The sequence below is a fragment of the Tupaia chinensis genome, unplaced genomic scaffold, assembly GCF_000334495.1.
Source record: "Tupaia chinensis unplaced genomic scaffold, TupChi_1.0 Scaffold000627_1, whole genome shotgun sequence".
Classification (NCBI taxonomy): domain Eukaryota; kingdom Metazoa; phylum Chordata; class Mammalia; order Scandentia; family Tupaiidae; genus Tupaia; species Tupaia belangeri.
The window spans coordinates 2,834,215-2,859,918 of record NW_006160147.1 but is presented as its reverse complement, the minus strand read 5'-3'; the positions used below and the strand labels follow the sequence as shown (position 1 = coordinate 2,859,918).

The 25,704-nt window shown below is 40.2% G+C and overlaps 1 protein-coding gene across 11 annotated transcripts in view; it reads right to left on the bottom strand.

Annotated features, from left to right (window-relative positions):
- Positions 1–988: 988 nt before the first annotated feature.
- The window catches only part of MDM4 (MDM4 regulator of p53), a 48,841-nt gene continuing 24,125 nt past the window's right edge, over positions 989–25,704 (bottom strand). For 4 of the 11 annotated variants that reach the window (XM_006159218.3, XM_006159219.3, XM_014591911.2 and 1 more), the window contains 8 exons: positions 21,780–21,913; positions 20,676–20,731; positions 15,523–15,590; positions 14,695–14,791; positions 9,974–10,134; positions 7,596–7,745; positions 6,038–6,118; positions 989–1,957 (listed from right to left, as the gene is read on the bottom strand). In XM_006159218.3, coding sequence (XP_006159280.1) covers positions 1,385–1,957; positions 6,038–6,118; positions 7,596–7,745; positions 9,974–10,134; positions 14,695–14,791; positions 15,523–15,590; positions 20,676–20,731; positions 21,780–21,913 — 1,320 coding nt within the window. In that variant the 3' untranslated portion in view covers positions 989–1,384. Of the gene's footprint in view, positions 1,958–6,037; positions 6,119–7,595; positions 7,746–9,973; positions 10,135–14,694; positions 14,792–15,522; positions 15,591–20,675; positions 20,732–21,779; positions 21,914–25,704 lie in introns of those variants that run through there. The other 7 variants (XM_014591912.2, XR_003551193.1, XR_001371199.2 and 4 more) reach the window with 7 other exon arrangements.

Sequence of the window (25,704 nt, the reverse complement as noted above, 5' to 3'; positions counted from 1 at the left end):
ACTTTTTTATATAAATTTAATCAGTTAGATCTAGTTTCAAGGCTTTGATAAAGTTATCTTTAAAGCACATTATATAATACACAATATATTGAATAGTATATCCTTTGTAAGTATTTACATTTTTAAACTTTAGATGTCAAATTAGAGATGTGCAAAAGGAAAACTAATCTAGGACAAGAGGCATGGAATATAGTTGATAGAGTGCCTGAAAAGGGACACAAGGAAGTATTCTGGGAAGACAAAAATACCCTATAGTTTGTTTTGAGTGGTTACTCAGATTTCTAGAACTGCTTGGAAGAAACAACTTATTATAACTTATTATATGTTAATTGTGCCTCAATTTTTAAAATATGAGATTATATATACACTTTTTCAAAATTCCTTCAGGGGTATATTAGGAAAACTATTTGATAACCACTGTACTAGGTATACATAAAAGAAACATCTTGTTTCTCAACTTTTTCTTTTGGTTTCTCTAAACTATGCATGTTGACTCCACATCATAATTTGACTGGTCAGATTACTTATACCTTTTCATTATTACCACTGTTTTTCAATAGAACATTCCTTAACAGAATAAGAATAAAATTAACTAAGGAAAAAGTTAATCTGGGGCCCAGTCCATGGTGTGGTAGTGAAGGTGGCTGGATCCCACATGGCCAACAGTGTGGTTCAAGTTCCAGACCCACGCAGCCTGAAAAAAACAGGCCAGGCATGTGTGCACGCTTGCTCAAAACTCTGAAAGGAGCAGAGATGGAGGAGAAGAAACTGGGGAATGACTGTCCTCCAATGGTGGGGTGCTCTCTCGCCCTCTCTCCAGCTTACATATGTACCCTCTGGCAAACTAGAGAGAGAGAGAGAAAGAAAGAGAGAGAGAGAGAGAGATTGATTTAATAAAGTAAATGCATTTTTTTTTTAATCTATCTTTAACTTTGCTGTAAGGTAAGTGTGCTCACTGGACAGAAAAGGGGAGGGAGGTGAGAAACTCCCCCCGTCTCCTCCATTCTCCTCCTGGGATTTTGGGCACGCACACGCATGCACCATGTGCCCCTTAAGCCACTGGCTCTGGCACTCGATCTGCACAGCTGGTTATGTGGGATCCAGCTGCCCCAGCAATCTGACTGCATTTCTGTGTCTGCACTGGCAGTTGTTACTTACCAGGTCATCTTTCCAGGGACTATGAAGTGGTTGGTATATGTGATTTTCCATGTCCCCAATTTAATCATCTCATTCTAAAGAACTCATTCTCAAATTCCTTAAGTTTGGAAAGGAAACATACCAGAGCACAGACATATGTAACAGATGAAATGTGTTACACTGGGTAGAAATACTTGATGCTAGTATTTCAGCCCTCTTGGTCCTTTGCTACAATTCACTGCTTCAGTTATGCTATAAAAACCTTAATAACAAATTGAATCTCTTTTTTGCAAATAGGACACGAAGCTCCAGCCTTCTTTAGTCTCCTAGCACAGTGAAAACAAGCGACAAGATGGCCTGTCCGCCCATGAATAATGTTTCCATCTCGCGGTCTTTTCTTACATAAGCTACATGGCTTTAAGAGATTCTGGCAATCCTCTATGTGTTCTGTCTCTGCTCTCTGTTCAGAAAGATTATCTGGTTGTTCTCCCATGCTTGAGATGGTCTCCTGGCTTTCAGAACTGTGAGCCAAATCCAAGAATTCCACTGAGTTGCAGGGACTGAAAAGTTTGGAGCCTTCTTCCTTTTTGTATACATGCTTGGGTCTAACAACGGGTGCCGAAATGGTTCTTCGGCAATCAGGGACATCAATTCCTTCATTTTCCTTCTTTTCTGGTATGGCAGTGATATCAGATGTGGAGAGAGAATGGGTTAACTTAGAACAATCTGAATACCAATCCTTCCTCAGGGCCCAGCAACGGAAACAGTACTTCTTGCTTGGAGAGTTAAATTTCTTGCATTCAGTACACTTCCATTCATCCTAAAAAAACAGGCACAGTCAATTAATATTCATTCAGTGGTGAACATGACACTGAGAAAAAGGGAGAGTAGGGTAAATTCTCAACATCTCACTAGTTCAAACACTGTACATGAGCAGTCCAGCCTAGGATCTGAACAGTCCTACAGCCAGTTAAGTGAAGAAAGTCTGAAAATCTTACCCTGGCAATGGTACCACAACTGCCACTTTCAAGCCAAAATTTGACACAGCTATCTTTAAGAAAGTTAACTACTTTAGCTTTCTTCCAGCCTGGGTGAAATCACATAATTTGCTTCCCTTACTGCCTTCTTTTAGACCATTTTTCTTGGCACAACTTACTCATTTATCAGGCAACGGGTTAAAGAACTGAGAGATTGTCATTCTCCCCTATTAATAATGTTATGATGTTTGGCAAAAGGAAGCTAAAACTGAATGTGAGCCATTATGTCTACTCCTGTCCCCTCACTGCTCTCAGGATCATCAGTAGCTGCGTGTCTATATCATACCCTCTGAAGAATGAATGTTCTCGTCCTTGAATGCCAAGTAATTTTTTTCTTCACTTACTCATATTCAAATGAGAAAACACTAGAACTCGATGAATTTTAAAGGCCTTGCTTAATTCAAAGGTAACTACCTGGAACAAGGCAAGAGTCCTCAATGTGGATAATTCCCTGGCTTTGACAGGATCAATGATCTGACACCGGCTGACCTGACTGCTTTTAGGATGAAGGCCAAGCACTTCAAGTTTAGAAGTCGTAACTCAACTGTCTGGACTGAGAGGCAGGGACATTTGTTAAACTAGGATGTTTTCCAGAAAGCCTCAAACACCTTTTGCTGGGCTAAGACACTTCACTCTCAACAAAATGCTATACAAAAACACTGGGAAGAACTTCACAGAGAGTGGAATCTGTAACTGATGGCATGCCACAGCTCAATTGGCCTTGCTTCTCTTTAGTAGTACATAAAATAACAGGGCTTATTAAATTCAGTGGCATCTCTGATTTGATGAAATACAAGCTATTTGCTTAATAGGAGTCCTGAGCCCAAATAGCTACAGAAGTCTGACTAAGATGGAAATATTTCTCTCTGCTATTTGTAGTACAGACTACACCAGTAGCCTCCACTCTATTATTTGGCTATGCAGACACATAATTTGCAGAGTTGCCAGGATAGTCAACAGTGGCGCAGTGGGAATACAGCAGGTGGGGGGAAAGGCTAAACACCAGAGATAGCCTAAAAATGTTTCTCTACCTAACAGTAAAACGTAAAACCCCTTCATGTCCTTCCCTCAGCACCTTCCCCCACCAATGAGATAGCTGTGGGAAATACTAAAAGAAAAATAGGAAAATAAAATAAAAAGAAAAAACTTAAAATAAGTTCATGAGGGACCAGCAGGTGGTGTAATGGTTATGTTGCTGGACTCCCACATGGCCAACTCACAGTTTGAGTCCTGGACTCAGCAGCTTGAAACTCATGCTGGGTGTGTGTGCATGCATGCCCAAAATCCCAAAAGAATAATGGAGAAGGAGAAGGGATTGCAGCATGGCTATCCCCCCAGGAGGTGATTTCTCACTGTCTGTCTCTCTGGTGAGTGCACACACCCTACAGTAAAAATCTTTTAAAAAAAAGTTCATAAAAAATGAAATTAAAATACAAGTTCATTTTGATGACAAAAAAAAAAAAAAACCCAAAAAACAAAAAAACAAAAACAAAAAAACCACTGAGGGCCATACAGATGGCACAGTGGTAATGTATTGCTCAAGAGAAGCCAGATCTGGGAACCAGCAGTTAGTATAATGGCTATGTCGCTGGACTCCCACGTAGTCGACTGCAGTTTGCGTCCCGGACCCGGTGGCTTAAAACTCACACTGGGCGCGTGTGCGTGCGTGCCCAAGATCCCGAGAAGAGAATGGAGGAGAAGGGATTGCGGCGTGACCATCCCCCATGGGGGGTGATTTCTCGCTTTCTGTCTCTATGTCTCTCTCTGTCTGTCTGGCGAGCGCACGCACCCTATAGTGAAAACCTCTCCAAAAAAAAAAGAGAAGCCAGATCCTACAAGTGGACCAAGGTTCAAATTCCTTGCCAGTTAGCCTGGTCAGCCTAAAACATGTGGACATATCCAGGAGCACCTAGGACCCTGAGCTAGAGGCCTAGAGGAAGGGGGTTTGCAGTGACCAGACCAGTGGAGGGTGCTTGTCTGTCTCTCTCTTTTTCACGTACATGCACAAGCACATATACTTTATCATGAATAAAGAAAAAATATTTTAAATTGAAATCTACACAGTTTTTCCATAAGATGCACTTTCCATGTACTTCTGATGATCTTTCATTCATCTGGCTTAAGACCTGAGTTATTGGGACCAGCAGTTGGCATAATGGCTATGTCACTGGACTCCCATGTAGTCAACCACGTTTCAAGTCCCAGACCCGGTGGCTTAAACTCATGCCGGGCACATGTGTGTGCGTGCCCAAGATCCCAAGAGGAGAACGGAGAAGGGATTGCGGCATGGCCATACCCCTGGGGGGGGTGATTTCTTACTTTCTGTCTCTCTGTCTTTCTGGCGAGCGCACACGCCCTATAGCAAAAACCTCTCAAAAAAATAAAAAATACAAAAGTTAAGACCTGAGTTATTAACTGGTATCAAATCCATACCTATTACCTTGGGAACCAGCAGTTAGCGTAATGGCTATGGCGCTGGACTCCCACGTAGTCGACCGCGGTTCGTGTCCCGGACCCGGTGGCTTAAAACTCCCACCGGGCGCGTGTGTGTGCGTGCCCAAGATCCCGAGAGGAGAATGGAAGAGAAGGGATTGTGGCGTGACCATCCCCCCTGGGGGGTGATTTCTCGCTTTCTGTCTCTCTCTGTCTGTCTGGCGAGCGCACGTGCCCTACAGTGAAAATCTCTCCAAAAAAAAAAAAATCCATACCTATTACCTAAGAGCTTAACACCAAATATTTTTAAATAACCCTCCATTAATATTAATCTTTGTGAAAATGAAACCGGGTTCCCTTCATTTCTTTTTTAAAAAGCATTGACAACATTAAAATATTTTTTCCAAGATGGAGCATACACACTAACAAGAGAGGAGGAAAGAAGAGGGAGAGACAGCAGTGTGGGGTAGTGTGGGGAAAGGGAGAAAAGAGAGAGAGAGAGAGAAGAAAAAGGGAAGGAGAGAGAGAGGGGAAGGACCCTTCATAGGACTCAGTCATGCTGCGATGCCCCCTTCTCCAGTCTTCCAGGCTATCAGGATCCTGGGCACAAGTACTTGGCATGTTTTCAGGCTGACTTGGCCAGGGACTTGATTAATGTCAGCATGTACTTCTTGCTGCACAGAGGCTGGGCCTGACAATATTACTTTTATCATCAGCAGAATTCTAGATAGCCTATAGAATTTGGCATTACAGAGAAGGGTTAGCAGGGGGGAAAGTAGTAAAGGACTATTTTTAATATCTCTCTATCTCCAATGTAACATATCCAAAGAATTTTGATAGCATGGAAAAAGGAACATCAAGCCATTTTAGCAACCTTTTTACAAGGTATATATTAGATCAAATTATCCACTTCCTATTTCTAATTCTAATAAAAACTTCTAACGAGATGTAAAGAAATCAGTATCTTGGTCCAGCAGGTAGCACGGAGGATGAGGCAGTGGGATGCCAAATGACCGACTGCAAAAATTAAATTAAAAAAAAAAAGATGGGCTAGCAGGTGTCGTGGTGGTTAAAGCACTGGACCCAAGAGCTCAACCACGGTTCAAGTCCTGGACCCAACATTTTGAGACTCAAACATATGCATGCATGCCCCACATGCTCTAAATCCCAGGAAGAGAAAGAATTGTGGTGTAGCCATCTCCCTGGTGGGGATGATTTCTTACTTTCCCTCTCACTCTCACTCTGGTAAGCAAAAACACCCCATGGCAAAAACCTTAAAAAAAGAAAGAAAGAAAAAATCAGTATTTCTTAGCAACTAGAAGTAGAAATTGGGGGGGGGCGGATGGCACTTTTCAACACAGGTATACTGCTGGAATTGTATCATCTGAAGATGTGGCCAGTGCAAAACAGCTTTTACCAGAGATTCATACCTCAGAGGTAATTTCTACATCAGTATCATCACTTAAGGACTTTGAGTCCTCAAGGTCATCATTTTTGCACACTTCTATCATCTGTGAAAGCAAAAACAACTCATTAGTAAGATTTACCTATTTTAGATGAGACTATTGCCTGAAAGCAAAAGAAGAGCTTCAGTTCAAAACTCACATTCTGCCTCCATCACTGTAACATTTAAAAAGGAGGGAGCTTAAATGGGACACCAATGATTCCACACACACCTAAGTAACAACTCAGTAGTACAAGGTTTGAAAAACACCCAGAAGGCTAGCAAATACCTTCTGCACTCATAAGGGAGAAGTGCTGGAATTTATGATTTTAAGAAAATACATGTCAGAGTAGAAAAGCTAAAAATGACTAAATATAGAACCAGCAGTTAGAGTAATGGCTATGTCGCTGGACTCCCACATAGTCGACCACGGTTCGCGTCCTGGACCCAGTGGCTTAAAACTCACGCCGGGCACGTGTGCGTGTGTGCCCAAGATCCCGAGAGGAGAATGGAGAAGGGACTGCGGTGTGACCATCCCCCCTGGGGGGTGATTTCTCACTTTCTGTCTCTATGTCTCTGTCTGTCTTGCGAGCGCATGCGCCCTATAGCGAAAACCTCTCCAAAAAAAAAAAAAAGACTAAATATGTTACAACAGGCTAGAGAAATAGAGGGGAAAAGGACTGCAGTGTGACTACACCCCACTAGAGGTGCTGCTCCAACCCCCACTCTGGTGAGCGCAAGAGCCTTCTGCTAATTAAAAACAAAAATTTCCAGTTCCAGATGTCACTTTTATCTTCATTCTAACCACCCTGCATTCCTTCTAAAGCTACCCCATATAACCAGTCTAAGAGAACCCAAGCACTGACCTGCCTCCATATCAGGGCATCTTTCAGGAACCCACGTTCCTGTAAATATCTAATCAATCAATCAATAAGGATGACCCAATTCGGACCTTGTTTCTTGCTATATTTACTCAATAGACGTTTTCTGAGAATCTTACATGTGCCAGGGTACTGGATTTGCTACCCAGTTTCTTCTGAGATTGAGTACGTTGCCTGTATGACCCTCTACCTTGGTGTACTTAAATCAATATACTCGGAGAACTAACTCCCCTTTTTTCTATTTTAACTCTCAAGCAGGTAGAAAGAAATCATCTATCTTTCTATTTAGGTGTAAGAGGGTAATGGAAGCTATCGAGATTTTTCAAGACAGAATTTTTCTCCTATAGGCCATTTGGAACTATTTAGAACTTTGCCTTCCTAGCAAAGAAAAAACTAGAAGGAAAAATGAGCAACAGGAGGCAGGAAAAAAAAAAAAGAGTTGCTCATTGTGTCTAACAAAATAAGAACTTTACTATGAAACCCTATCTTATTTTTAAAGCAGCTTGGCTAACACGTGAATCTTAAAACTGGATATGGAAAAATACAAAAGAAGTAAAAAAAGGGAGATCATGTGAGTGATCTGTTACACGAAGATACAGAGACCTGAACAAATTATACTTTGATGATATAATCAGCATGAAATTTTAATTTCTCGTAACATACCTTTTTGTCACTCACTTTTCCTACTTCTTCACTTGTCTGTTCAGTATCGGCAGCTTCAACTTTTATTCCAACACCTAACTGCTCTGATACTGACTCGTTCAAAAACCACAAGTCATCTGTAGTGTCTGAAACAATGGCAGTACCTATATCCTAACAAAAAAAAACACACAAACATATGAGTTTCTGTAATCAGAGGCTTAACAGAGATATTGAAGCAACACAAATGACCCCAAAACTCGTGGCTTCACACTACATCTCCGAAGAACATCTGGCCTTTCTCCAACAGACAGGTATTCATTCTACATATACTTTCTTGGCAACTCTTATGGATAAGTTAATGGAGAGATATAAGGGTGCCTGGGCAGGTACAGCACCTGAGAAACAGCACCTGAGAAACAGCATGTCCATGCTTAAAAGTGCTGACAGTTGCTCAACTACAAGGAATCCATTCCTATATTCCTTTTTGCAGGTGGCAATGTGAAGCTAGAAAACATTCTACTGGTTCTAACATAGTCTTTCCTCTAATGGTAAATAATGCTCAATGAAGAAGTATGAGAAATATCAATGGTAGCCCAAATCTTTTGCCTGATACTTTCTGAATTCTTAAACAACTTTAAATATATATTAATAGAACTTTCACATTCATCTAGATATATTATGATATGCTTTTCTATAATACTCATGAGACAATATAATATTCCACCACTGTTGTATGCCCATTCATTTATTCAGCAAATACTCAATGAAAGCCAGTATGTACCAGATATTGTTATAATCAATGGAGAGTGGAGAATAATAAAGCCCTGGCCTTATATTTCAGTGGGGGTAAAGAGAAGTACATACATAAAATACAATAGGGTTGGCTCCACAGCTAGTGGTTAAGGAGTCAGATACCACATGATTGACTGCTGTTCAAATTCTGGCCCCAGCAGCAGAAAACATACCAGGCACATTTGTGTGCCCACCCAGGGTCCCAGAAAGATGGAGAAATAGAGAAGGGATTGCAGCATGTCCATGCCCCACTAGGAGGTGCTTTCTCCATCTTTGTCTCTCTGGCAAGTAAGCGCATTTTCTGGCAACAAATAAATAAATAATATTCTTACAAAGTGAGAAGTGCAATGGAAAATATAAAATAATATAAAGAAGCAAGGGGCTTGGAAGGAGGTCCAAGGGATGCATTTAAGGAGCGGTGCGTTTTGCATGGTCACCACCTATAACTGCACAAAAAGTGAATGGATCCCACTGAAACGGTGCAACATAACAGCCTTGGTGACCAGGGATAATCTCTCTGAAGAAATTACATTTGAAATATGAGAGAGACAGACAGAGGGGAAGTGAGAAGAAACATGAGAAGAAAATGAAAGGAAGGAAAGACTGTTCCAGTAAAAAAAAAGAATAAGTCTTAAGATTTGAGAAGGGAAGCTGGGGCTGCAAGGTCAGAAAGAAGCCTGTGGGTCTGGAATGCATGCAATGAACAAAAAAGAATGCTAGGGGGTGAGGTAGGAGGGGACGAACCCACTATAGCTATGGTAAGGAGTCTAGGGTTTATTCTACTAGCTTTTTGAGGCCACTGGAGAATTATAAAAATGGCGGTGATAAAACTTATTCATTTAAAAATGTATTCTTCAAGAAAACTGAACTATTAAATGAACAAGAATAGGAACAAGGGTCCAGGAGGTGGCATAGTGGTTAAGGTGCTGGACTCCCACATAGCTGAATGTGACTCAAGTCTCAGACCTGGTGGCTTACTTTCTCACTTTCCCTCCCCCCCCCTCTGGTGAGCGCACACTGCCCTATTGCACATTTAAAAAACTGTTAATAAACAAACAAATCTATCTATGTATCTTTAAAAAAAAATACAAATAGGTAGACCAGCTATGGTATGAGGGTGCTATAATATTTGTATGACAAATGATAATGACTTGAATTACAGAATGATAACAACACTAAAAAGTGGCTAAATTTTGGATATGTTTTGGATAATGAGGTGATAACCTGAGTATGGCCTATGACAGAGAAAGAAAACCAATATATGCTTGATATTTGGCTGGAATAATTGGGTAGATAATAGGTTTACAAAAAAGGAAAAGCTGGGGAAGGAGTATTGGGTTAATGAGAAAAAAAAAATCAAGAGTTCAGTTTTGAACATGTTAACTATCAGATCTTTAAGTGGAAGTGTTAAGTGGGCAGTTACGTATGAAAGTCAGGCACTGAGGAGAAAGGCCAAGGACAGATACAGATTTAGGATCACGTGTATACAGGTGGTATTTTAAGTCATGATATTAAATAGGAATACAGAGAATGCAATGTGTGATCAAGAATAGCCAAGAATATTACTCTTTCAAAAGGAAAACAACTTTCCCTTCAAAGAAATTTACCTGATTTGTCTGTAAATCAGTAGAGCCATTACTTCTAGGTGTATAATTGTTTCTCAAGTTTCCTAAAAACCACCAAGGCAGGCCAGCTACATCCCATTGCTCAAACTCAAGGTCCAGCCCAGATGCCTCATCTTGAGTTAAATTTTCTATTAAGTCTTCGTCTACAGAAGTTAAATGAAAAAGATAACTATGTACCCAACACTCAAGAACCCAAGACACTCTTTAGAATACTTATAAACTCTTTGTACAGTAGGGGAAAAAAATTCTTATTCTCAGTAAGAACCAGAAATCAAGTATCTGTCTTAGTGGCTGAGTCCAAACCTCCTCCCGTTTAGGCTTCATAAGCAAGTAACGATACTAGAAGTACATGATCATACATGAAGGAATTTAAACCCTAATTGGTCATTCACTGGAATTTTTCATTTTTTAAAATGATTTTTTATTATTATTATTAATTTGCTATAGGGTATGTGCACACATCAGACAGAGACAGAGTGAGTAAGAAAGCAAGCCGCCAGGTCCAGGACTCAAATCAAAGTCAGCCATGTAGAATTCCAATACCTTAACCACCATGATACCTGCTGGCCCCATGGCTGGCATTTTTAAACATCCCTACCTCTGTAACATCTAAAGAATGACTTCCTGAGGGACCAGCAGTTGGTGTAATAGTTATGTTGCTGGACTCCCATGTAGTCGACCACAGTTCGAATCCTGGACTTGGTGGCTTAAACTCATGCTGGGCGCATGTGTGTGCATGTGTACCCAAGATCCCGGGGGGAAAATGGAGGAGAAGGGATTGCGGCATGGCCATCCCCCGAGGGGTGATTTCTCACTTTCTGTCTCTCTCCGTGTTTCTGGTGAGCACACGCGCCCTATAGCAAAAAACCTCTTAAAAAAAAAAAAAAAAAAAAAAAAAAAAAAAAAAAGGAATGACTTCCTGGGGCTGGCAGATGGCATGGTTGTTAAGGCACTTGATTCCCACATGGCTGATCACGTCCTGGACCTGGTAGTTTGCTTTCTCACCCATCCCCCACCTTGCCGGTCAAATTAATAGTAAATAAATAAATACAGGAATGAATAAATTAAGTAAACAATTCTTTAAAAGAATGACTTCCTCTAGTATATAGTACCTGCTAACACCTGATCTGCTGGACTGCATGGCATACCATAGTGGTCAAAGCAAGTCAGTATAGACCAAAATAGACAACAGGTTGTCTCACTGGTACCACAAATTTTGGAACATTTCTCAGTAATTCATATGTTTTGGTACATAATAACCACTGTAAAACACTGTCTACAATGTGCAAATGAACACATATACCCTTTCTAGGGCGCAATGAGTTCTTGTGGAGTTAAGTATCTAGAAACAGGGGCCAGCAGGTAGTGTAGTGGTTAAGGAAATATATTCCCACATGGCCAGTCACAGTTCAAGTACTGGACACAGTGGCTTGAAAAATCACGGTGAACGCATGTGTGTGTGTGCCCAAAATCCCAAAAGGAGAAGGGTCTGCAGCACGGCCATCCCCCCTCAGGGGTGATTTTTCACTTTTCCTCTCTGTTTCTCTCTGGTGAACAAATGTGCCCTATGACCAAATGTATCTAGAAATAACACAAATATTAAAGCACCATGTATTTCAAGTAAAAAGACCATGTAAAACATGCAAACATTTGAAGCAGTTACTAACATAAGTTCTTTACTATCATAGGAAACTCCTTTTTTTCTCTCCCATCCTCCAGTCCCTTTTCGTATACTCCATTCTTTTCCCACTTTATGCTACTTGTTCAATAATGATGAATGGAAGTTCTACTGGTTGACCACCGAATCATGTTAGTGTGAATAAGTCTGCTACTACTAGAATTCAAAATAGACATTGGCTAATTGGTCAAAATATTATGCTGTGTTGTTTAGAGGTATGATGTAAGGGGACAATGACTAAGATTAGGATGGATATCACTAGGTCTAATACTCCTAATTTATTTGGAATGGCTCATAGGACTGCATAGGCAAATAAAAAGTATCATTCTAGTTTAATATGTAGTGGGTCTCGAGGGAATTGGCTGGTGTGTAATTGTCAGGGTCTCCAAGGAAGTCTAGAGCAAATAAGACTAGGCTTAGTAAAAAGGCTAGCAGAATGACCACTCCGAGAACATCTTTAATTGTGTAGTAGGGCTGGACCTCTGCCAATGGCAACAATGGGTGCTGACATGTGCTGAGGTCCGTATGATTGACACAATTTCTGCAATAAGGAGGTCTCCGGCAGAGCATAAGGTTACCCCATCTAGTACAAATTATACCAGTCTTACATATTAAAAGGCATATCTGTGGTTAGTTACCAAGTTCCTCAGATGTTCCATATTAAAAGTTATCCTTGGACCAGCAGGTAGCCTGGAGACTGAGGTGGCTGGATTCCATATAGCCAACTGAGTGGTCTGAATGGCGAACCTGGTGAAAATCATGCCACGTGGGTCCAGCAGGTGGCATGGTAGTTAAGGCACTGGACTCCCACATGGCTGACTGTGATTTGAGTGCTGGACCTGATGGCTTTCTTTCTCTTTCTTTCTCTCTCTCTGGTGAGTGCACATGCCCTACAGCAAAAATTGAATAGTAATAATAAAATTAAGTAATTATTTTGGAAAAAAAAAGAAAAATTATTTAACATGAGATTGTGAACATGCCCAAAATTCCGAGAGGAGGATAACAGACTGTGGCCAATCCCCCTGGGAGTGATTTCTTACTTTTCCTCTCACTCTCTCTGGTGTGTGCATGCACCTTATAGAAAACTTTAAAAAAAAAAAAAGAATCCTCATCTACTCAAGTTCCAACTTATTTATTATGAAGGGAAAAAGATCATTCTTTCTACAAATAAAAAATGTTGTCCTTTCTCCCTATAATAACATCCTAAAGACACTAAACTATTTCCCCAAATTTCCATCACAAACTGCATAGTCACTTGAGTTAGCTGTTTGTATATTTCAAACAGTCTTTTGGGTAGAAAATAAGGACATACATCCAAAGAAACAAAATTATACATTTTCTATATGTATACTGAAGTAATTCTGAGGTAGCTAGGAAGCTCAAATATCAATTACATTCAAATGCTATTTGAAATAAACAACCCAACATGATAAACTTATCCAAATTTAATGTAAACATTTAAAACAACTTCAGCAGCAACTGTCTGAAACATAGTTGTCTAACTTGCCACAGGTCCAAGTATGAACTGGGTATTTACATTGGAAGACATAAATAATTTGGGGGAATTAATTATTTTATATATCTTTGAGGGGAGGGAGGAAATAACCAACATGATTTTAGAAAATATTTTTCCAGGGAACCAGCAGTTAGCGTAATGGCTATGTCGCTGGACTCCCATGTGGTCGACCGCGGTTCGCGTCCCAGACCCGGTGGCTTAAAACTCACACCGGGCGCATGTGCGTGCGTGCCCAAGAATGGAGGAGAAGGGATTGCGGCATGACCATCCCCCCTGGGGGGGATTTCTCACTTTCTGTCTCTATGTCTCTCTCTGTCTGGCGAGCGCACATGTTCTATAGTGAAAACCTCTCAAAAAAAAAAGAAAAAAAGAAAAAAAAAGAAAATATTTTTCCAAGTGAGGTTTGGGGAAAACTTCTAAATTATCAGCAAACTCATTTAGCCTGTACCATGTCTGAAAAAATGACAAAGATCTGACAACTCCTATCTAAGGGCAAAGGAACTACAAGACAACATATATATCATTCTAGGCTATGCGATACTATGTATATTTTTTCATCTCTACAAACTCCAAAATCTTTGAAAATCAGTCTATATCTGAAGCAAATTCAAATATATACAGTGGTACCAAGATTAAAAAGGCCAGGTCAGCTGTATTCCTGCACACAGGCAATTCACCAGTGGCAAACTCTTAGGTAGGCAGCTATACCCTATTAGTAGTCTAGCTACTAGAAGGGTCTTATACTATTCCAGCCACTACAGGTTGCTAAAAGAACAACACTATCTTCTTCAAAGTTAACAAGGGTGGGCTGGCCCCATAGCCCAGTGGTTAAAAAAGCTAGATCCCACAGAGCCGACTGGTTCAAATTCCAGTCCTGATAGCTTGAGAAACAACCCAGACATATATGTGTACATGCCCCAAATCCCAATGGGATGGAGAAATAGAGAAGAACGGACTGTGGCATGACCACATCCCATTGGTGGGTACTTGCTCTCCCTCCCTCTGTCTCTTTGTCAAGTGCATATACCCTCTGGCAATTATGGGGGAGGGAGGGAGACAGAGCCAGCAGATGGCATGGCAGTTAAGGCACTGAACTCCCACACGGCCTACCACGTTCAAGTCCCAAACCCAGTGGCTTGAGAATCATACCAGGAACATGTGCACAAGTGCCCAAAGTCCCAGGAAGAAAATAAGAAGGGACTGTGGTATGGCCATTCCCCTGGGGAGGGGGCTGATTTATCATGTTCTTCTCACTGTCTCTCTGGTAAGCCAAGCACCCTAAGGCAAAAACCTACAAAATAAAATAAAATAAAATAAAAGTTAACAATTGTGAATAGGTCAAAAAAAGTTTCTCAGAGAAGAATGAGACATACGACATATAACCTTTCTGCTTTACATGCAAACACAGCAAATCATCAACAAAAGCAAAGGTGAGAAGGGTAGAGGGAGGGAGGGAGGGAGGGAAGGAAGGAGAAAGAAAAGTCTGTACAGCCTTAATCCAAAACTCACCTTTAGAACTTATACATTTATGCTGTGAGGTAGATAGTACAGGATTATCACCTTCTTCAGTTCTTTTTCTGGAATTGGAACTTTCCTCTCCATTTCGCTGAAAAAAGGGAAAGATTTCTATCAATGTAGGAGAAATGATTATGACCAGGGGATGTAGCAGTTCCATTCTGGCTCACCAGTTAGTGTGCGACACAATGGGTTACACACAAGGGAAACTTTGGTGGTCACAACAGTCATCAAATAAAGGCGACATCTTTCCTCAACCTATTGTGAGCAGAACTAAAATCCCAAAACACCTGTGCAAAAAAGCCAAAATCTACAGTTAAAAATAAAAACAAAACAGGCTATTTGTATAAAGCCTCTAGCCTACTACAAAATTAAGCATAATGCAGAAAACATGTGAAGCTCTCACCATATACCAAGATGATTATGTTTCCTTGGGTTGGAAGAAGCCTTAGGAAATAGCCTGATGTGAACTTACTGCAACAAGCCTGTTAAAATCTGACAAGTCAGTTTTCTCAAATACCTGTGTATATACACACACTCTCTCTCTCAAACACACACAAAGGCACACACAAACCCAAAGAAAATGCAACTGGAAGAACTGAAGATCAGAAGTGCTACATCCCAAAGAAAAATTCAGAGACTGGAACTCTGTTATGGGCAGAACAGAGAAGGTTCACTCTGTCCCTGGACTGTGAACTCCCAAGAGCCTTTCTTATTAAATTCTTACCACATTCAGAGAAAGGTCTTGGAAGTCCAAGATCCACAGGTACAGAGAAGGGGCCACTCTGTACAACAAAAGAAGTCACCGTGTGGTGATTTTACCTTCAGTTGGTCTTGACTTGGAATATCCAAACTGTGATCCTGTGCGAGAGCGAGAGTCTGAGCAGCATCTGGATAGCAAGTAAAACAAAAGGAAAACCTTCCCTGGTAATAACCATTCTTTCCACACAGAAAGGACCTCAGCAAACAACACTCAAGCCAGATGTGGTCACTAGAGATCTACTTCTCCCTGTTGGCTGAACAAGGTTCTAATTTGCAAGAAGGGAAAAAAATCAAAACTGCTAAAAATAACAAAGACCAAGACAGACCATATTCAAAGTAAATTACCACTATATGATCCAGGAGGGTGGGGGAGTAAAAAATTGGAGAAATAATTCTTCCACACCAAGCTTTCAAATTTTGTATTAAAAAATAGTTTTAGGCAGGGAATAACGGAGAGTGTTTTTATTAAAAACAAAGTTTTTACTTTTTTACTTTAATTTTTATTTTCAAGTTACCAGGGATAGGAGATCTGAAAATCTGGAATTTTCCCCACTTGCTTTATAAAACAATAGTTTCTTCATGTAAATCTACATTCTAAGTGTCAGTGATGTTTAAATTCCCATTACACTTCCATGTAGATTAGATTTTCTTCATCATTTTCCCCAGTTACTATAAACATTTCCTAAGAAGGAGTAAGAAGAAGCAGATAAAATTTTTCTCAAGCCCAATAACAAGAAGCAAAGAAAATAACAAGCTAGCAGAGAGAAATCTGTAGAAATTACATAAGTCTAGAAAGAAATATATCCCAAGGACTTAGAAATTTTTAAAGCAGAACTCAAGATAAAAATTTGGCCATAGAAAAAGAAGTTGCAGAGAATTTAACAAGCTAAGACTAGTTACAATATAAGGCTGTGTGTAACTGAGATGGACTCAAATAAATCTATTCTAGATTTATTTGTAGGTTCATCAGGTCCAGAGATAAGACATTTATTTAGGGAAAAATATCACCCTTATCCAATAAAGATTGCCTGAGAAAAAATACAGATTCTACAACTGGTCTGACAATGTTATATAATGTTATATACAAAAATGTATGTACAAAGCAAACATTTTTGAAATTTACTACAAAGAAAATTATTTCTAGAAGCATGTTTGTAGTGAAAGGAGACAGTGAAAAGAGCAAGAGACAATATTTTGTGACCACAGTAGTCTTTGAAGCAAAACTGATTAACACAGAAAGTATGTGAAGTGATTCTTTAATTAAACAATTCTATTACTGTAATTTTTTTTTTAAAGAGACAGGGTCTTGTTAAGTTGCCTAGACTGACCTTGAACTTCGAATCCTGTGAAAGGCGTAAGCCAACTTTGTCACTGATATTTCTAAAGTTTTACTACCTTAGGTTAAAACTAATAGAAACAAAAATAAATTATCTGAGAAAACTACCAAATGAGGGATGATTTCTACTCTCTCTCTCTTTCTCTCTCCCTTTCTCTCTCGTGCGTGCATGCACGCACACAAGAGCACATACCCTATAGCAAACAAAAAAATAAAAAATAAAAAAAATTTTAAATGCAAATTTTGTCCTACTTAATTTTATTATTATAGGGAAAATTGGAAAAATAATTTAGGAAGAACTGCCTTTACTTTGATGGTATTTTCTTCAATTACTGTAATAAAAGGTTTAACCTATCTGCAAAGGTATAAAATATAAAATAGGAAATGCACTTTTCTTTTTTCTTTTCCAATAAAGTACAAGCAACCCAATTTATGAAAATGAGTAAGTATGGCCAACCACAAACACAAACACCAAGACAAGTCAAAGAGCAACAAAATTACTTGGGTTTAATAACTGTATTATGGTTATATGAGATGCTAACTGTTGGAAAATAGGGGTAGAATTTATGGGAACTCCATATGATACTTTATCAATTTTCTTGTAAGTCTGAATTTTTTCCAAAATGACAAGATACTGAATAAAAATAAGGCTAGCTCAGCAGCACAGCAGCAATACATTACTCAAGTAATGCCAGATCCATATGGAAGAGCATGGTTCAGTTCCCTAGTAAGCCTTCACACCCAGGCACATGCACCCATGATCCTGGCTGGCTGGAAAAACTGGACGGAGACTGTAGTGTGAAATCTTGTTAAGAATGCTTCTCCCTCTCTCTTAATCCCTCACTTTCATGATAAAATTTTTTTTAGAGGGGAGAGGTTTTCACTGTAGGGCACGTGCGCTCACCAGAAAGAGAGAGACAGAGAAATAGAAAGCGAGAAATCACCCCCCAGGGGGGATGGCCACGCCGCAATCCCTTCTCCTCCATTCTCCTCCTGGGATCTTGGGCATGCACGCACACGCGCCCGGCGTGAGCTTAAGCCACCAGGTCCAGAACATGAACCGCAGTTGACTACATGGGAGTCCAGCGACATAGCCATTACGCTAACTGCTGGTCCCTAGAATTTTTTTTTTTAATTGCCAAATGGTGTGTGAGAGAGACAAAGAGAAGGGAGAAAGCATTCCCATGATAGGGCATGATGATACGGCTATCCCTTCTCCGTTTCTCCATCCTGTCAGCATTTTGGGGCAACATACGCACACATGCCCAGTGGGTTTTTTAAAGTCACTGGGGCTGAGACTCAAACCAGTCTGTCTTGTGGGATCTCGCTCTCTTAACCAGGAGGCTACAAGGTCAACCCAAGAAATAAGCTTTAAAAAAAAAAAAAATTGTGTCTAGCCTGGTGGCATAGTCAGGGACATACTAAATGCAGTGTTGGAAGCCACATGGCCCATCACAGGTTGGGATCCCTAGCCCAGCTGACCCGAAACATGCCAGAGGGTGTCTGCATGCATGCTCTAGATTCTGCCGAGTTGGAGGGCCAGGAAAGGGAAACATGATAGGATGAGACCCTGTCAAGGAGATTTTTCTCCCTCCCATCCTTCCCCCTCCTCTCTCCCCCTTTCTCTACCCTATGTGCATAGAAAAGAGCGCTCTTATAAATAAAATCAAATAAAACTTAGAGAAAAAGTTATAAAGAATAAAAATGCCTTAAAGATGTACTGTATAGAGGGAAAAAGTGTTTAAAAATTGAGTGGAGGAGATTCTGTTACAAGAGAGGGTTAAGGAAATACTGACGTGTGGCACAACGGTAAAAAAGACTGACCAGTCTGAAATCTCAGGTCTTATTCTCAGGCAAGTCATTCATTCTATTAAAAAAACAACTACTACTTTGGTTTCTACATCTCACAGTGTGGTCATGAAGATCGACTGTCACAGAAATAGTCTTTATAATAAATGACGTGTTAAATTCTGCAAATAAAATACAAGAAAGCAAATAAGAAAAAAATGTGAGAATTATACCTACTTCTGGATATTCAGAGAATAGGCCAATCAGAAGACAAATTTTACTGAAAAAGTAGATCAGCCACTACAAAAATACTCCATGAGGCCCAGTCACATGGTGTAGGCAGCAGGACACTATTGCGTGACACTGGAGCTATATGGGAGAGCCTGGGATTTGAATCCTAGGTTGGCTTGAATGTGCTGGGTGCACCCACAGGCATGCCCATGATCCTGGCTGGCTGGAAGGATGGGGAGAGGACTGCGGTGTGTGACAAGATCCTGTGAGGTGCCTGCCTGCCATTTCTCTCCTCTCATGAAAAAAATTAACAGAAGCCAGGTGGTGGTACGTAGGCTCACATGGATTGGACTCTGGAGTCATGTCCCTCGAGTATGCCACTCATACACGTGTGCCTGTGAGCTACACCTGGTGGACTGTGGTTTGGAGATTCTGTTCGGGGTTCTCTTTGTCTCTCTTTTATGGAAGAAATAGATAAGCTTTAGGGGAAAAAAAGGGAAGAAACTATATTTTTTTAAAAAAATGTATTTCAAGCCAAGCCATTAGTGACAACCCCAGCAAAGCACAGCATTTCACAAGTGACTGGATTCCAATAAAGCTACCATGTCATTTGCAATGCCTTCCCTTTCAAACAGAAACATAGCTACATGAAGCGGGTGAAGTGGGCAAATGGCTAAACATATTTATTTCAGTTAGCTAATAAAACATAGCTGATCTAAAACAATTACAAAATTTGGGCTTTCTTCAAAGGACAGTGCCACCTAAAATTTGATTTGCAGCTCACAAAAGTGCTTCATGGAGAATGGAGAGAAATAAAGTTTCATTATTTAAAAATGAGAGAGATGAGGTTACATATCAGCTATTCCAGTTTATGTACCTATCTCACACACCGCCACTTTGATAGCCTCAGAACCCAAAGCACCTAATAAATTAAACTCAAAGGACAGTATTTAAAAGGTCTGGAGTAATGAGGCAAAGAGGTACAGAAACTGGCAGTCAGATAACAGAAAGCTAAACCCATGAGGAAAAAAGGTTCTTGGTGGATCTTTATAACTAATGGATTGGACTGACAGCACCTGAGCCCACAGACTCTTAATACATGCTGACCTTACATGACTCTGATGTGATGAAACAGAAGTACAAAGCACCATCTATAAGTTTTCTCAGTCAGAAATTGAAATTTCAATGTATTCACTACTAGTTTACTAAAATTAGGGGAGATAAAGGAACACAATAAATAGTATCACCAGGACACAATCTGCCCACATTACAAGGTGGGAAAGTCTACAAAACACATGACCCACTTCAACAAATAAATGACATAAAAACTAAAGGAGAATTAAGTTTTATAAGGACACATGGTGTGTGTGTGTGTATAAAACCAAATACAACATGTGAACTTTGGGTCCCAATTTGAACCAGCCAAAACCAAAAAGTACTTTTTAGATAATTAGGAAAAATGATATGTAAACTGACAATTAGATCGGATTACAAAATTATTAAATTCATTTATTATTAATTTTGTTGGGTATAATATTATAGTTATGTTTGAAGGAAAAGATTCTTATCTGACAGATTTTTTTTAAAAGCATATACAGATGAAGCCAGCACTAAAAGAAATTAACAGTTACTACATCTAGGAGGCAGGCATCTTTCTCTGCTTAGTATGTCTGAATTTTTTCACTATGAAAGCTAAATAAATAACACAATAACATTCTGTACAACAGGTAGTATATATCCTTCCCAGTCATGCCAAAGACAGCATTCCATTTCCATTTCAATCTTCCTTGCTTTTTCACCATTTGCCCCCTTAAACTCAAAGCTGTGATACAGACTGAAGAAATATGAATTGACATACCTGTCGTAGCAGTGGCTAAGGTGACAAGATTCTTTCTTAGCATATCATAGAGAGGGCTGTTAAAGAAACAAAAGAAAATGGACTCAATTGCCACTCTGAAGATATCAGTGGTTTCCCATTAAATATTAAATCTATTTCTGATAAGTTTCTCCCAACTTTCTCTGTAAGGTATAGAGAGGAAGAATCTTTTCTCCAGAATAGATTTTAGATATTATTTGAATGTTAAGATGCTAATGTTTAAACCTATGTGTTACCGTTATTAAAAAGTTTAGTTAATTTATATTTTATTTCATTTGCTAACCATAACTCAAGTGGGAAGATTTCCCCTGGAACTATTCCTTCCTTCCAGGAGCTAAGTTTTATATTCTAATGGGGGGAAGGGAAGAGAGTCTTACCACTGTAAGACAAGATGAGCTGGGAAGCAGCACTTAACACATCATACAGAAAAAGGACAAATACTGGCTTCGCAGTTATTAACCAGCTTTCACTTTATCAGCTGATAACTGTATACCTCAAGTAGCTAGATAGATCATGCACCAGGTCAGAGGGTTGCTGTGATTCTTACTAGGTTCATCACCAGCTAAACTACCCAACAATTCTATACAACTCTCATCAACTCCTCCTCCTCTAATAATTACTTCACAAAACTCTGACCTAGCCACATCAAGCCCTCTGCTACCTAGGCATTTACACGTGGTGTTTAATCTGCCTAAAGCTCTCTGTCACCTAAACTCCACTAATCAACCCTCTATTCTTCAACTCTGAGCTCAAATCTCATTTCCTTAAGGAACTTCTCCTTGAACTCTAACTCTAAATCGTTCCCACTTCCTGCTTCACAGACCTCTTTTCTCTACCACTCATCACAGCATTACTTAATCAAGCATTGGTGCAATAATTTGACTAAGGTAGGGAAGCACATCTATGACCTCAATACTCTAAGTTCCAGAAGATCACAGACTGGGTTGCTCACACCTGTATTCTCAGTGCCCCATAAACATAGGACCTAACGTAGGTGTTGACTAAAGGAATAAACAAACATTAATAACCTATGACACTTAGTGACTAGGTTTAAGTACCCAAGTCAGATAAGCCGACACTTTTTACCTTGGATCTTTCACCGAGAAGCTCTGACGTCCTAGCAGTTCTCCCAGAAGATCTCCCCCGCAATATACCATATGCTGCTCATGCTGATCGTAAAGCTGCTTCACCATTATATACTGGCCCAGATAGTGCATAACCTGCGTGGCAATGCAAAACCATGAAATTATCTGGCCAGATGGAGCCAAAAACATAAACTGATTATGAGGAGATACCATAAGTTCATTTTTTAGGAAAAGCAGTAACAAATTTATGAGACTTTCAGTGCTTATGCAAGGGGTCCTAGAACAGGACAGCTTTTAATTACTAGGTTGGTCTGCTCATTATATTCCAACCATTAATAGACCTAGACTTTTCAGCACAGAAATGTACTAAGCTGACAATGAGAAAAAGTAATGAATTTGCCTAGTATCTCCTCAAAAAAAAACTTCCCACCAGTCCAAATAAAAGAATTTACGGTATCAGAAGTAATAAATTTTGGTTTTTCTTTTTAATTTGCTACAGTGCATGCACTTGCTGGAGCAAGACAGAGAAAAAAGAATGGGAAAGTGAGAAAGCATTCCCCTTTCCCCCATAGGGGATGGCTATACCACAGTCCCTTCTCTTTTCCCCCAGAGGGGATGGCTATACCACAGTTCCTTCTCTTCTCTTCTCCTTTCAGGATTATGGGCATGCATGAAAATGCACCTAGCCATGTTTTTCTAGTCACTGGGTCCAGGACTTCGAAGCATGTGGTCAGCCATGTGGGATCCAGCCATCAAAAACACCATGCTATTAGCCAGTCTTAGAAATAATAAACTTTACGGCTGGCAGGTGGCATGGTGCTTAAAGACATTGATTCTCTAATGGCCAACCACAGTTCTAGTCCTGGACCTGACAGCTTACTTTCTCCCTTTCCCTTTCTTTCTCTGGTCAAATTAAAAAATAATAATAACAAACAATTAAATAAACAATAATTTGTTATTTAAAAAAAAGTAATAAACTTTGTTTTTTAAGGTTGATGCCATGAGGTACGTGCACTTGTCAGAGACAGTGAGAGGGGAAGGGAGAAATCACTCCCAAGAAGGATGCTTCAATCCCTTCTCCTTCATTCTACCCCTGGGATTTTGGGTGCGCACACACACCCAGCATGATTTTCAGGTTGCCAGATCTGGGACTCCCATGTGGGAGTCCAGCACCTTAACCACCATGCCATCTGCTGGCCCCTAGAAGTAACAAACTTTAAATCTGCCTGACAAGAAAAATATTTTCTAAGTCCAAGGTCACAAAAACTACTCTTTTTTTATTTTTTCCATCATGATAGTGTCCAGTGTATTTCAGGCCAATTAGGCCATGTATCCAAATAGGGTTAGCCTGTGGCTTCCAGCACTGAAGTTCAGTATCCTACTGACTATACCACCAGGCTGGACCTGATGCGGGCTTATTCTATTTTTTTTTTTTTTTTTTTTGAGAGAGAGGTTTTTGCCTTAGGGCACATCACTGCTGGGACACAGAATGGGCCCTCCTCTACACTTTTAGATGTGCATTCACTTATTCTTTTTGGCAAATGAAGTACAATGTTTAATAAGTCATCAGTGCTGTAAATGTACAAAGTATAGAATCTAAGCGCTTACCAAATAAAAATGTAAGAGGCTGGGACCAGCAGATGGCCTAATGGTTACGTCGCTGGACTGTCACATGGTCAGTCATGGTTTGAGTTCCAGACCCAGTGGCTTGAAAACTCACACCAGTCGAGTGTGCACATGTGCCCAAAATCCCATGAAGAGAATGGAGAAGGGATTGTAGCATGGCCATTCTTCCTGGGGGTTGATTTTTCACTTTCTGTCTCTGTCCATCTGTCTCTGTCTCTGTCTCTCTCTCTCTTCCCCCCTCTCCAGTGAGTGTACATGCGCCATAAGAAAAAAGTCTCTCTTAAAAAGAGATTGGCTGCATAGCTCAGCAGTCAAGCACTTTATGGAGGAACTCAGATCTTCTCACATAGCTGACCAGTGTTTGAGTCCCACCCCAACAGCTTGAAAAATACCCTGGGCATGCTTTCCTAGAATCCTGATGGGATAGAGAATTGGAGGAAAAAGGATGTGGTTTGACCAGGCTGTTCTGGTAAGTGCACACATGCTGGTGCATCTGCTCTCTGCTCTCTCTCATGTGCCCCGTAAAATTGGTAATAAATAAAAATAAAATATAAGTCCATCTGGATTTTTTTGAGAATTCACAAAACAGAAGGAAAAGACAAATACATGGTTTAAAATTTAAAAACAGGGACCAACAGTTGGCATAATGGCTATGTCGCTGGACTCCCATGTAGTCAGCCACAGTTTGAGTCCCGGACCCGGTGGCTTAAATTGACGCTGGGCGCGTGTGCATGCATGCCCAAGATCTCGAGAGAATGGAGGTGAAGGGATGTAGCGTGGCCATCTCCCCTGGGGGAGGGGGGGTGATTTCTCACTTTCTGTCTCTCTGTCTCTTTCTGGCGAGCACACATGCCCTATAACAAAAACCTCTCCAAAAAAAAATTAAAAATTAAAAACAATCTAAAATGCAGATGATTTATTTCATATATACCTTTATTTTATCATTCAATTTAGTACTTTTTACCAATGGACTTGGCTAAATTTCATGATAAACAAAAAAATTCGATTTATTGAAAAAAAAGTTTTCAAGATCAGCCAGTGAGGTGGTGGTTAAGGCAACTGGATCCCACAGGGCTGGCTACATGGTTCAAATTCCAGACCTGGCAGCTTGAGGAACATGCCAGGCTCATGCATGTACATGCTCAATATCCCAAGAGAAGGACAGAGAAGGGACAGCAGCATGACCATTACCTATGGGGGGAGGGGTGCTTTCTCACTTTACCTCTCTCCTCCCCTCTCTCCTAGAGTACAGGTACCCTCTGGCAAATTTTTAAAAAAGGTGTTTTTTTTTTCCGAAGTATTTTCTAAAACAGCAGGTTGAAGAAAAAGTTTACTTGGGTTCCCACCAGTAAGAATCACCATATCAGAAGCAAATCAAAGCAGTACTCTCTAACTTTAGGCCCCACTTCTTAGGAGGTACATACTGGCATAAAATGTTCCCAATTATATGCCCATTATATTGGAGCAAGACGCTCCTAGGCTAGCCTTGTTCCCCTCTCCTTCTAACATGTCCCAGTATTAATGGATTAGCTGAACTCTCACAGAAAATCAACTACTGAGTAGTCTAGGGGAAAATAAGAGGAGAAAAACATCCACTGGAAGAAACAGAAGGAAAAATCTATTAATGTCCATCCAACTTTCAGAAAAAATAAATCCATTCTAAGTACATAAAAAAGGATCTTTTAGGGACCAGCAGTTAGCGTAATGGCTATGTCGCTGGACTCTCATGTAGTTGACTGTGATTCAAGTCCTGGACCCGGTAGCTTAAACTCACGCCGGGCGTGTGTGTGTGTGTGCCCAAGATCCCAAGAGGAGAATGGAGGATAAGGGATTGCAGTGTGGCCATCCCCCCAAGGGGTGATTTCTCACTTTCTGTCTCTTTCTGGCAAGCGCACATACCCTATAGCAAAAACCTCTCCAAAAAAAAAAAGATCTTTCAAACATTACTCTAAACGTGCATGTACTACTACTAATCTTCTTGTATCATACTATCTCAATGCATACACTGAGAACCAAGATATTAAAATAAAAATTGGGCTGGCTTTATAGCTCAGTGGTTGAAAGAGCTGGATCCCATAATGCTGACTGCAGTTCAAATCCCAACCCTGATGTCTTAAAAAACACATCAGGCAGAAGGCAGCAGATAGCAGAGCAATTAAGACTGTTAGACTTCCAGATAGCTGACCATAGTTTGAGTCCTGGACCTGGTGTCTTTTCTTTTTCTTTTTTTTTTTTTTTGAGAAGTTTTCGCCATAGGGCGCGTGCGCTCGCCAGACAGACAGAGAGAGACATAGAGACAG